General features: G+C 35.0%; 1 protein-coding gene across 2 annotated transcripts in view; it reads right to left on the reverse strand.

Moving 5' to 3' along the window:
• The window catches only part of tprb (translocated promoter region b, nuclear basket protein), an 87,621-nt gene that overhangs the window by 73,008 nt on the left and 1,506 nt on the right, over positions 1–13,107 (reverse strand). For both annotated transcript variants that reach the window (XM_039735582.1, XM_039735581.1), the window contains exons 5-14: positions 11,140–11,243; positions 10,792–10,956; positions 10,551–10,643; positions 10,387–10,467; positions 10,173–10,260; positions 9,915–10,055; positions 9,503–9,597; positions 6,680–6,877; positions 6,490–6,597; positions 6,047–6,276 (exon numbers count right to left, since the gene is read on the reverse strand). In XM_039735582.1, coding sequence (XP_039591516.1) covers positions 6,047–6,276; positions 6,490–6,597; positions 6,680–6,877; positions 9,503–9,597; positions 9,915–10,055; positions 10,173–10,260; positions 10,387–10,467; positions 10,551–10,643; positions 10,792–10,956; positions 11,140–11,243 — 1,303 coding nt within the window. The remainder of the gene's footprint in view (positions 1–6,046; positions 6,277–6,489; positions 6,598–6,679; positions 6,878–9,502; positions 9,598–9,914; positions 10,056–10,172; positions 10,261–10,386; positions 10,468–10,550; positions 10,644–10,791; positions 10,957–11,139; positions 11,244–13,107) is intronic.

The following is a 13,107-nucleotide window of genomic DNA, read 5'->3' on the forward strand; positions in this document are numbered from 1 at the left end:
GACTGACTCATCACTAATTCTCCATCTTCCCATGTAGGTAGAAAGCTGAAATTTGGCAGGCTTATTCCTTACAGCTTACTTACAAAAGTTAACTAGGTTTCATTTCGAAATTCTACACGTAACTGTCGACAACATCCACCATGTTGAACTTTATTTATGGCCCCATCTTCATGAAATTTGGTAGGCGGCTTCCCTGCGCTAACCGAAACAGATGTACTTATTTCGATGGTATGACGCCACTGTCAGCCGCCATATTAAAATTTTTCAAATGTCACCAATTCTCCAACTTCCCGTGTAGGTAGAAGGCTGAAATTTGGCAGGCCCATTCCTTACAGCTTACTTACAAAAGTTAAGCAGGTTTCATTTCGAAATTCTACGCGTAATGGTCATAACGGTCAACAACGTCCGCCATGTTGAACTCTCTCATTTATGGTCCGATCTTTCTTGAAATTTGATAGGCGGCTTCCCTGCACTAACCGAAACCAATGTACGTACTTATTTCAGTGGTATGATGCCATTGTTGGCCGCCATATTGAACTTTTCAACGGTCTTTGTTACTTATGGGCCCATTTTCAAGAAATTTGGTACACGGGTTCCCAACGCTAACGTACATATATACGTCCATAGCCTGTAGCTCGGTCACCGTGTGAGGTGGCGTTGGGTCCCCCATCCCAACGCCTCCCACGTTGTTGGCTACCTGCCTATATAAAGACCGTCTGTCACTCCGGTCTCTACATTCCCTTCCTTGCTTCGCCACGGGATTCACGTCTCCCTACTGATAACTACAGCCTTTTTGTTTAATCCACGGCTTCTCCGCTGTTTTATTGTTTGTTTTTTACAATTATAATTATATAGGTATTTTAGACTTACTTTACATTGCTCAGGTACCCATTTCCTTTATCATTCCAACCCCCATTACCATGTCTATCGAGGTGATCACCATCGATCAAAGAACTGTCACTTTGAGATTTGAGACAAGATTACTGTTCACATGGCCAACTGTACGTTGCATGCTTAAGAGTAAGCTCAGAGCACAGCTTGGTCATGTTACAATTGGATGGCCGAACTGACAACATGGTATACAAAGAGATCCTTAAATTATTGGCATATTTTCCCTCAGATTAAAAAGGTAAAATTTTCTTAATAAAAAATTTAATGCAATACTTCGCCGCTGCAAAGCGCGGGTATTTTGCTAGTTAAGTAAAGATTCTAAATGTGCAGAGACTTTGAATATCATACATTTAATTTGTTCTGTGTGGCAATCTATTGCTGCTTTCCGCTGCTGTCAGGTCCAAGAAGCTCATAGCGATTAAAAACTGGGATGACGTTCTACGACGGTCTGCTTTAATGATAAAGTAAACTACGAGGTTAAAGTGGACATTTCGAGATTAAAGCCAAAATTTCCACTTTAATCACAATACACGTTTTCACAGTGTCCTTTATTTTTTTTCTCAGTGGTTCAAATATAACGCTATACATTATGTTGCTGTTAAGTAGCAAAAATAAAAAAATAAAGACGACAAAAGATGGTATGTGAGACTTTTAAAATATATCTTGTCATTACGTTCGGGAACTATCTACATGTGACAGAAAGCCTCTTTGCCGATCCTACGGGATGGATGCTTCGATGTGGTGAAGCAAAATGCCGACATACAGATGCATTCGTGGTGCTTTTATATTCAAGCATCGCATATTCCCGATCGTAATGACACGATACATTTTAAAAGTCTCACATACCATCTTTTATGGCATTTTTTTTTTTGCAACTTCACTTCGGCAACATAATGTATAGCGCTGCATTTGAGCCACTGAGAAAAAAATAAGACACGGTGAAAACGTGTAATTTGTGTTAAAAAGGCTCCTGTGCCTTTAAGGCACTGAAGTATGATCACGTGAAAACCGTGGCGTGTGCAGTGAGCATGTGCGTTTGTTAGATGTACCTCGTAAAAAGCCAGAACTACTGGAGCCACTAGACAAAGTTTAAGTTTGTGCGTTGTTGACCAAATGTAAGTGTTTATGTACATATTTAGAAGTTAAGTGTTAAAAGTTAGAGAGAGAACTGTTCTGAATTAGTAGTTAGGTTAATATTTTACATTACCACATTGAAATTGTAATTGCAAACACCTTAAGTTGAAAGTGTGAAGCTATAGTGCCACCTATTGGACATCTGTGTATAGCATAGTGAGATAACATGTATATATGTACTAAATGTCTTATTTTGTTGTTTGCCTGTTAGAACAACTGTACAGGTAGGTGAGTAGGTGTATGTGTGGTTCTACTTCATGTGAAATTTTGGCATCTCAACATTAAAGTGATGTTCCTAAAATGGTTGGATTAGTTCCTGTGTTCTAACCGACACACCACAGCGACTACAGCGTATTGCAAGTCTGCCTTCTGCCTTTCTCCATAACATTGTGATTAAAGTGGAAATTTCGGCTTTAATCTCGAAATGTCCACTTTAACCTTGTACGTTTACTTTATTATTAAAGCAGACCATTGTAAACGTCATCCCAGTTTTTAATCGCTACGAGCTTCTTGGACCTGACAGCAGGTAAAGTAAAAAAAAAAAAAAGACGGCACAAAAGATGGTATGTGAGACTTTTAAAATGTATCATTTCATTACGATCTGGAATAGGTGACGCTTGAATATAAAAGCACCACGGATGCATTTGTATGTCGGCATTTTGCTTTACCACTTTGAACCATTCATCAAACAGCAAAGCGCACACATCGATCCCTGAAGGATCTCCATAGAGGCTGTGTCACATGTAGATAGTAAACAGAGATTCTGACGTCACTTTCCGACTTTTAGCACACTGCGCCCCCCGACTTTTTGCTGGTACTGCAACTCGCGCAAGCGTCGCGTTAATTTCTGAGGACCTGCTCAGAGGACGCGTGAAATGAACGCTGTGAACGCATGGCAGCCATGATGCGGGTGTGTATGCGTTCTGAGCGTGAAGTATAAAATCGGCCCTAAGAGTTAAATTAACTTTATAAAAGTGAATTAAAGACATTTAACTGTGTGGCCAGTGAATCCTGATAGTTGCTATTAAATTCCATTTACAAATGTCATTTAAGAAAATGAATAGCATTATCTTAATGTCATTCTTAAATTTGCTCAGTTTTGTCAGAGTTCTCTCTACCCACTGGTATATACAGTAAAAAGCCATCTACAATATTTGTCCAGTGAGAACAGAGTTATTTCTTACAGTCAAAAAGACATACCTCCGATAGACAGTACTTTTTGCAACAGAAAACAGTTATATCTTTTTCATGTGCCCAACTGCAAAATACTATTTACAATAATTGCAACAAAGCTTTCTGAAGGCAATGTGTCTTTTCTATAGGTTATTTTAGAATGAGGCACTGAAAATATATTACACATACAGTACATTTGCACCACATGAAAATACAACAGGATTCACTGCCAGAACAAAGTGAAATAAAAGCATATAGTATACAGTATATCACCCATGATTGCTAAACCAAAATATATGCAGTCAGTAACACTATTTTTTGTATCTGGAGTTCACAAGACTTCCTGTTCGTTATACATCTATCTTTAATATAATTTAAGGCACGTAGTCTTTACTCATAGTAGTTTACAAATGAAAGAACTAAAAGTGATTAAGTATTTGTAATCATCTTTATACTGCATTTACTGTTTATATCTAGAGCAATTTATAAATCTGTAAAATTAGTCCTATTAACTTAATAGTTCACAAATAAGAACAAGACCTGAAGGTGAAGCTTCATTGGCATATAAATAAGCCATATAAAGACTGATTGTTTAAAGTTCATAATACTGAACTGTCCATTAAACAATATATGGACTTGGGCTGTAAACACAAGTCAAAATGTGAACAGTGTGAATTAACAGATTTATTGCTGGCAACAATAAGACATCTGAGTAAATAGCCAGCAATTAGAAAACTTGTACCTTTTGTCTTTATTTAAATCAAGTCCCTTAAACCTTTAAACTCTGGACACAAAATCCCATGTTAAAACACTTTAATATCTGATGTAAAATGATTTTAAATTCTCTCTTTACTTACTTGAATCTTGAATCTTTTAGAATCTTAAACAGGTTGTAAATTTATTAGACATTGGGTAATTAGGATCCAAATGAACAGTATGAAAATGGCAAACCTACTGATTTTTCTTATAATCATTGCTAATTCAAAGTTTAGTTAAGCCTTTAAGTTTGCAGTGTATGCAAAGTAGAGATTGAAGACATGGAGAAAAATATTACCACTTTTTTTCTATACCGATTGATTAAGATAATTATCACGATAGTTTCATATTACAGTTTCTATTTTTAAAGAATATCCTCATATATTCTGCACAAACAAGTTCAGATAAAAATAAGCAGATCAATTTTTTTAAGAAATGCCACATAAGCTATACATTTAACATTTCCCTACAAATTGTGGAATAATTTTTGGATTTTCAAGTTTTCAGAATGACTGCACTTTAAATAGCTCAAATTAACAAGGGATTGTATCAACATAGAAAAACACTGTGCAAAACAGATTAACAGTGCAAATAACCAAATGTGCATTACTAGCTGCAATAAATCTCTATATTCTAATCAGTTGTTTGGGTAGATTAAACTTCTCTTGACCTGCTGCCAGATCTCTGCCATTTTTGCATAAAAAGAATTTAAAAATGTAAAAAAAAAAAAAAAAAAAACCCTACATCTCTTTCTTTCAATTCTGCTATCTCTCCCAGCTCTCTGTAGCGATGAAAAATAAAATTATATCCATGTACTCATAACAATTAGCCTAGTACTCGAAGCAACTCAACTCTAGTATAATGTTACTACTGAAAAATTTAGCCTAGGCAACACAATAAAATGCATATTCACAATGGGAAATTAACTAAACCAATAACACTCACCCACCAATTGCTAAGTGAAATCTATGTCAGAAGCCTTAAGGCAACTAATTATTCAGTGGCACAGCCTTGGCAATTGCTCTCTCTGTTGTCCAAAATAATTCCACTCTAAACCCCACAAGATGACAGGGTGTCCTCGAATACAATTGTAATGGTTTCTGCCACGTGATCCATGGCAAAATATGCAGTTTGCAGACATTTGCTTTGTAAATGTAAATATGAACATCGATGCGTCTACCAAGTTCTCTTTCATTTACAGGGAGGAATGTGACTGGAAGATTGTCAGCCTTGTCGTGACCTTCAAAACTTGTTTGTCCAGTTTTTCCATGAGAAGGTCTGCATATTGCTTTGAAATGCTCACATTAAAAGTAGAAGATGGAAAAGCAGCTATGTGCAACCCCCTTGCGTTAGGCTTACAGCGCAGTAAAGCAAGTGCTTAATGCAGATTGAAAATATCATGCCTCCTTATGGGAACCAGTAGCAATTCAGTTCGACAGATGCACATCATACTGCATTTTGACAATTCTGAGTAACAGTGTGCAAACTGGACTTACTTATTGCTTAGAGTTGCAAGTAAATATCGTAACAGTTGAATGGCACACGGGAGAGAAGTCTGGGATTAGTTGCAAAGGAAATGGGGCACATACAAAAGTTGTTAAAACTACTATTTAGTAATCTATAGGTTGCCATTTGTCTTAAAACCACTTCAGTATCAGGGCAGGATTCCAAAACCTGTTTTGGCAACACTGTGCACATTGCAGGAAGCAACCCTGAATGGAACACCAGTCAAACTCAGGACCACTTATTTACACACCCAATGGAAGATTTTAAAATCACTAACTAACCTATCCTGCATGTCTTTAGGAAAGTAGAACCACCAATGCAAAACATGGGAAAGAATGAGCATGAGAGATGACCAGATACAGGACTCAACTCAAGGTCACTTGATTGTGAGGAAGCAATACCTCTATGTTGCTCCCATTAATTTTCAGCCATGTTATTTTGAACATGTCAGTCAATTCTTAATAAATTTGATCCACGTAAAAGCATCCAATGTCACTGTAACCATACAAAGACCACTGAAGTTCAAATAGGTTAACTTAAGTTAATGCTTGAAACCAACACCCAGCAGTTTATAAAATATTTTTACCTTGATGATGTTGTTTCTTGTTCTTCTCTCTCCTTGGCTTCCCCAAGTTCCCGAAGTGCCACTAGGAGACGTTGATTTTGTTGCTGTAGATCCTGAATGTCACGATAGGTGACTAAATGCTGAGAAATTACTTCAGATGAGCTGCTGATATCTGCAGAACTGACCTCTTCATCTTCTCTAATAACGTGATTTCCACGTGCTTCTTCCAGTTCCATTAGTAGCACTCTGATCTTTATGGTACAATTCAAATAGGGGTAAATATATGAATCATGCAGTAGATGGACATTAGTTATTTTAATTAACACAACAAGAAAAAAAGCTGAGTAGATAAAATATACATGGCAAGCTGCAACAAAACTTAACAGTATACTTATGTTAAACACGTATGAACATTTTGTTTTTGAGTGGTTCAAAAACCAAGTGTCAGAATAAAGTTTACTTGCCTGTTTAGATAGATCAGCAGCCAATAACTCAAATCTCTGGTTTTCTCTCTCAAGCACAGATGATCTTTTATTTGCTTCATCAGTTTCTTTCTGTAGTCTGTGAATTTCCTAAATGTATCCAAACAATGAGGTTACTTGCATCTAAAGTGATGAACACCACCTATAGGGGAAATTTAAAATTAGATCATACCTTCATTGCCTGTTCCAGTTTTGCAGATAGACTAGCAACAGATGTCTGCATTCGCTCATATTCTTCTCGCTGCCGTTTAAGAATGGGTGCTTTGGCCTCTACTTCTTGGACAATCTCATCCAAGTATTTGTTGACTCGTTTCATCTCCATTTTTTCTAAAAGTAACTGATCCTGAGTTTCAACATATGCATTGTAAAGCTACAATAGGGGTAGATGAGAAAAAATTGCATAAATATTAACATTTACAAAACATGTTAAAATCAAATAACATTCTTAGAAAGTACTTCTGTATATAAAAAGACGACATCTTGCAAGCAGTCATGTCTGTATATTTAAAAAATTAAAGAGACGACTAACATTTATAACACTTCTTTAGGAATATCTAGCAAAATGAAAATTAAACCAAGTACCTCTTTTGTGCCTTTTGTATGTTTTTATCATCATAATAGCTCACTAGTCAAAACGGAAAATGAGGGGAAGACCGGGGATCGAACCTGCAACCTCTTGATTTAGGAGCAGCAGTCCTTACCTCTAAACCAGCCATGCAATTGATAGATGGAATTCGGTTTTTACATATTGACAGCAACAAGTAAATTGAATTTATATTTCTTTGGTCACACTTGAATAAAAGCACACTTGTTCTGTTATACCGCTTGTGGAAGTGTTGGATAATTGGACTTCAGTCTTCATACATTACACACTTTACGTCAGCATTTTGTCAATTACTACCATAATATTAAAAATGTTTTAGTTATGTTTTCAACATTTCTCACATTTCCCATAATCCTACACTATTTCAGATCGTTGTAGACAGGAACACACATGAAATGTATGTATTCCAAAGAACAATACATTATTTACCCTATAAAATTCCAGACACCCAATTCCTAGATAAAGAAACTCTGGTGTCTGACTTGACTTCAGCTGCCTCAGTGGGGAATGACTAAGCATGCTGCTTGCGCTGATTGACACATTTGTAAAAAAAGCACGCTGATGAAGAGGTGTAAAGGAATTTAAGGTGGCCCAGTATTACAACTTTTTTCGTAGGCTTCAGTGATTCAAGTGTTAAGCCACTTCTTAATAAAGATAGCAGATATTCCAGAGAAGCAAATATTTATATGAGTAGAAAATTTGATTAGGAAAATGCTTTACATGTTCTTATCTTGTTACAGAATTGGGGCAGTACATTCCTTCTGAGGCTTTACTGTAAATAGAAGGCAAGGAAGCCAGATAAGACAATTACTATAAAATCTCAGGTTAGGTAAAATTGAATTAAAAATATATGAATATTTGCTCAAAAAGTACTAATAATCCTCTGTATTAGAAACAGACATAGCTATTCTGCTACATATTTTTATTTGTAAAAAAAAAAAAAACAAAACACTTTACCCATGTTTGGAAGCACATGACAGAACAGACATTAAGTGAATCTCAAAATGTTTAAATAAACTTTCAAGGGGGGGTAAAAAATTTAAAGATACCTCTAAGTGGTGTTCATACTTGCTTAGATAAGACTAAAAACATCCTTTCAAGCAAATACTATAAAATGTGAAATAAGGGTGGTGGGCACATAGAAAACCTATTTTCTATCCAATGACCCCTTTAGATGTACCAGTGAAGTTATATATTTCTTAATTTTATGTTTTTTCTGTGATATATTTTAAGAATTGCCCTGACACAGCATAAATAAAAAAGTTCCCAATTCTGGGAAAAAAAAAAAGTTTGAGTAATTTGCAAAGAGGAAGTATTTTTCCCTCCTAGTTCCAGATAAAACAAGAAATCACATTCCCACAGAATTATGAAGTGTAGGTTACCATTATACAAGCTAAGATTAATCAACACTTAACCACAAAATTTTTTTGTTCAATACCGGACATGACTTAAAATAACGCAATTGAGAATAATTTCAAATTCAAAATGTGGTGAATAAGCAAATACTTTCCCCCAAATTAGCATGAGGCATAAAAAAAACAAACCGCATTATCTAGTGAGGCATCAGTGCAATGAAATTATTGTTTGCATCCTGTCCTTAATACAGGTTGATCCAGATCTAACTACACAGATCCAGATCGTCTGGATGACTGATTTATGCGGGGACGATTCCAGTTTGGCGCGAAGACTATTTTTCATGTCGTCAGTTTGCACACTTCTCAATGGTCCAGGATTTTTCGGGTGATTTTCTATGTAATAAACTTAATTACAGCGTAATGAAAATTGCGTAATTAGATCTGGACCACCCTATAGACTTTTACAAATACGTAGTCAACATATGTTTGTGTAATGTACAGTTAAGCAGAGTTATGCCATGTTTTGAACAATGAATCTTGAATTGCTTAGCGTTAAATTAGCAAAATTTTGCCATTTTCAATCTAGTGGGATTCTTTTAATGACATAGTGAACCAACTACCCCGCCCCATCCCACACAATAGGTTTTCCTAACAGTATGCATTGTTTAACATTAAGAGTCCACCCACATAGTGCAAATATATATTGCATTATATAAAGAGAACAAACTGCATTCGGTAACAAAAAAAAAAAAAAGAAACAGAAAAAAAAAACCTGTATTTCATTAGGTCAACATAGGATTCTCCTGAATAAATTAATCTGAAACAATTCATAAAATAAAAAAAACTCAAATAACTCCCACTAATATGAAGAATTTTGCATTATATAAAATACATTTACAAACCAAGAAAGCATATACAGATAAGCAGAATTTAAGATATCTTAAAAACAAAAAACACATGAAATGAGCGACTCTGCATATTGCTCCGAATTACACAAAAACCACACTCCATACACACAACCCACATAAAGCCATACCTCTGTCAGTTTCATTCCAGGTTTCACAATTTTTGCTACAGCCGCCGCCGTAGGGGATAAGGTAGTTAATTCCTCCTCTGTAAGTACAGACACCCCTAGAAAAATCATATTAGATATATAAATCTAAACATACAGAAGCTTAATTATTTCATGTCACTTTGAAACTGAAAGAACACAGTTCAAAATGGTTCTTAAAATTTTGCTTCAAGAAAGCCTAGAATCAATACATTGTGCATATTCTTTAGTAATAATTATACCATCAGTTTCTTTTATCCATATTAGGATTCTAAATTACAAATTTTAAGCGTAAATGGGAAAGATTAAATTTAAGATGCAAACCTACTTATAAAAACAGACCAAGTCACACAATACTGAATTGTATAGAAGCTAAGATTGTATTGGCATTCTGTACCTTTACGCTTAGAAGCAGACAGCAGCTCATTAGCATTCTCAAGTTCTTTTTCCAGACTGGTAATTTTCCCTTTCAGTTCCGCTTCCATTTCTTCTTTGCACAATTCCAATTCCTTCATCCTTCTTTCAGTGGCTTTGTTTGCTATGAATAGGAAAGAAACATTTAATACAGAAACTGCAAGCAGATTTAAAAAGTATATTGCATAAATGTATCAGCCTTTCACAAACTGTAGAAATTAAAACAATTCAAGAATCATACCCTCTCCTGCTTCCTTCAACAGCTTGTGAAGTTCTTCAACTGCCCTATTTAACTCTGTGCTTTTAGACTCAGAATCTTCAGCCGCACTCTGGAATAAAATAAATTTTACTATTTCCCGATGTAACCAGTTCACTACATGAGAGAAATATTTAATGCACACATAGAAAGTTTCTAACTTTTTACATTTTAGAAGTAATGGATTTATTAGTCTCACCTTATATAAATTGGAAAGCTTAATATGTGCATTAAGTTCATTACGGAATCTTTCTTCCATACTTGCTTGCTGCTCTTTTGACTAGGGAAAGAAAAAAAAAAACCTTTATATATATCTTTCATTTAAAAGGTTAGCAACCATGGTATAAACAGTAATCATTTTACCTCCTTCAATTTGGCCATCAAATCCTCAATCTGCTTCTGAAAGCTCTCATTGGAAGATTTAAGACTATTCACTTGTTCTTCTAATCTTGTGACCTTTCCAAAAATGAAATACATTTTTTTTAAGATTTTAATCAGCTATTTTTACTTAATGTTTTGATATGGACAAATGACAAGTACAAAACTGCAAATACAAATAATGCTTCTGGATAAACGGTTGTATGGTAAATTTCTTTAACATTACCTCATCTTTTTTATTCTCCAAGCTGCATTTCAGTTCTAAGATTTCATTGCCTTTTTCACGAGTGACGGCAAGGAGTTCATCAGTTTTGGTTTTGAGTTCTGCATTTAACCAAACATTCTGATTTTGGAGCAACTCTTTCTCCTGCTCCATTCGTTTTTCACGGTACTACAAAAAAAATAAAATAAAGCTGCTCTAAATACTTATATGTAACAATCTTTCATAAAATTTTAATATTTAGAAGCAGATAAAGGTATGCCTAAATATTATCTATGGGAGTTTTCTGATGCAATACATTCTTTGTAAAAGTGTATATATGAAATATGAAAAAAATAGAAAAGAAAATCCTACCTTAACAGAAACTTCTGATGTTTGGAGTTCATCAAGTTTCAACTGAAGTTCAACTTTTGCAGTACTGGTCTCTACAAGTTTGTCATTTAAACGTTTCAAGTCCTCTACAAAGACAACCAAGACAAACAAACAAGGTAACTGAATAAGTTAACAATAACATATTTGGAGGGGCTTTTGGCACAGCCTTAACTACAAGGAATGGACTTTCCCAGTTTAATTCAATTTTCCTCCGATATCTACACATTGAAGCAATACAGAATCATTAGTAAATCTTGTAGAATTTAATACGTTTGTGCACAGGCTTGCACTGCCAAGATGGACTTTGGCATTCTGCAGCCCTGTAACAGTCTGGGCAAGTGCAATGAGCTAAATAAATGAGGCCTACTAAAAAACATCCTATAATAAAGGTGTATTATGTGGACAGCTTACAAATTTGACTTGGTGAATACAAGCACATACTGTACTTTAATGAATTAGATAGATAGAATTATTCATGTGTTTGTACTTGCACAATAAAAACAAATATTTGCTTTTGTCTAGACAATAACTAAATGCAGGAACAAGTGGATTATACTACGGAGGCAGGACATGTGCTGTGCAATTTTAGAATTAAATTTATTTGATCTTCCATTTCCTTGATCTGAGCTTTCCTAAGCAGTGGCAGCAAAGTTGCCACTTTCACAGTATAAAAAATTAAAGAATGACAGAAAAGGGGCAAGTGGTTCCAAAATTATACAAGAATTTGTAAAGGATAGTACCAGGTACACCCTCAAGGGTGAAGTACTATAATATATATCTGAAGTATGTCTTCATTTTCTGACTTAACTGAAATTCTCAGCAAAAAAAAAAATGCTCATCAATTAAGATTTCAATGACTAATTATCTCTTCTGTAACGTGCAACAGTGCCTACAACCCTAGCACTTGATCAGTCTGAAAGATTCATTGCATAAGCCAAAAACCATGCCAGTCAAAATTAAGCCCCGACTCAAGTTTTCTGAAACTCCGCTTTCGCTCTGTAACATGAAAACTCCTACAGATTTCAAATCAACCACCTTTTTGATGTAGGCAGATTCACGCTGATAATGGAATAGACAGGGAGGGTAAACATAGATCTCATCAGCCACAGAGGTACATGTGTCTAACTTGCCAGAAAAAGGTACAAACTGAATATACTATTTATTGTGAGCTCTTTTATAATTAATCATATACAATACATTAAAAACTTTGAAGATACAGAGAACACAGATAACAGTTAAATAATATAATAAGATAATAACAGTTAAATTTATAAAGCATCTGATTACACCAATTATGGTCTGGAGTTTAGGTAGAGAAATCTTATACTACAAGGTGCCTCTAGGCAAACAAATGCAGGGCAAAGCAGAAACCTATGTACATATTCAGCACTAAAAACACTGCAACATACACATCACACGAGTAACAGTGCTGCTACCTATTTGAAATCCAGAATATTCAATCACAACTCAATTTTTTATTGCATGCAACTGTTGCTCATCAAGTCATGCCACTTATCAAACCACAATACCCTTCCCATTATTAACATCTGTAGTCTCGCTTTCATGATTCAATGAATAGACTTCTCAATCTTTTTGCACATTACAGTGAACTGAAAAAACAGCTTTACATATTATATTCCCTTTGGAAGGCCTTCAAAAGCAACAGTCCCAAAGCAGCTCAGCGTTAACACAGTAGTCAAAATTGTAAGGTTTCAGAGGACTGTATTTGGTTAAAGTCTATGACACGCATTTGCTGCTAAAAACTGAAGCTCTTGATATAGCATATTTTGACTTTTATATTAATGCAACCTAAAGAGACATGCACTGTACACTTTACACAAATTTTTAAAGATTTTCATCTCCTGTGTCATAGTGCAACATTTATTACATTACAACCTTACACTATTAATTTAATAAGAACAAAACTAACATTAAACCAATGCACATCAC

The sequence above is a fragment of the Polypterus senegalus genome, chromosome 14 (genome assembly GCF_016835505.1).
Source record: "Polypterus senegalus isolate Bchr_013 chromosome 14, ASM1683550v1, whole genome shotgun sequence".
Classification (NCBI taxonomy): Eukaryota; Metazoa; Chordata; class Cladistia; order Polypteriformes; family Polypteridae; genus Polypterus; species Polypterus senegalus.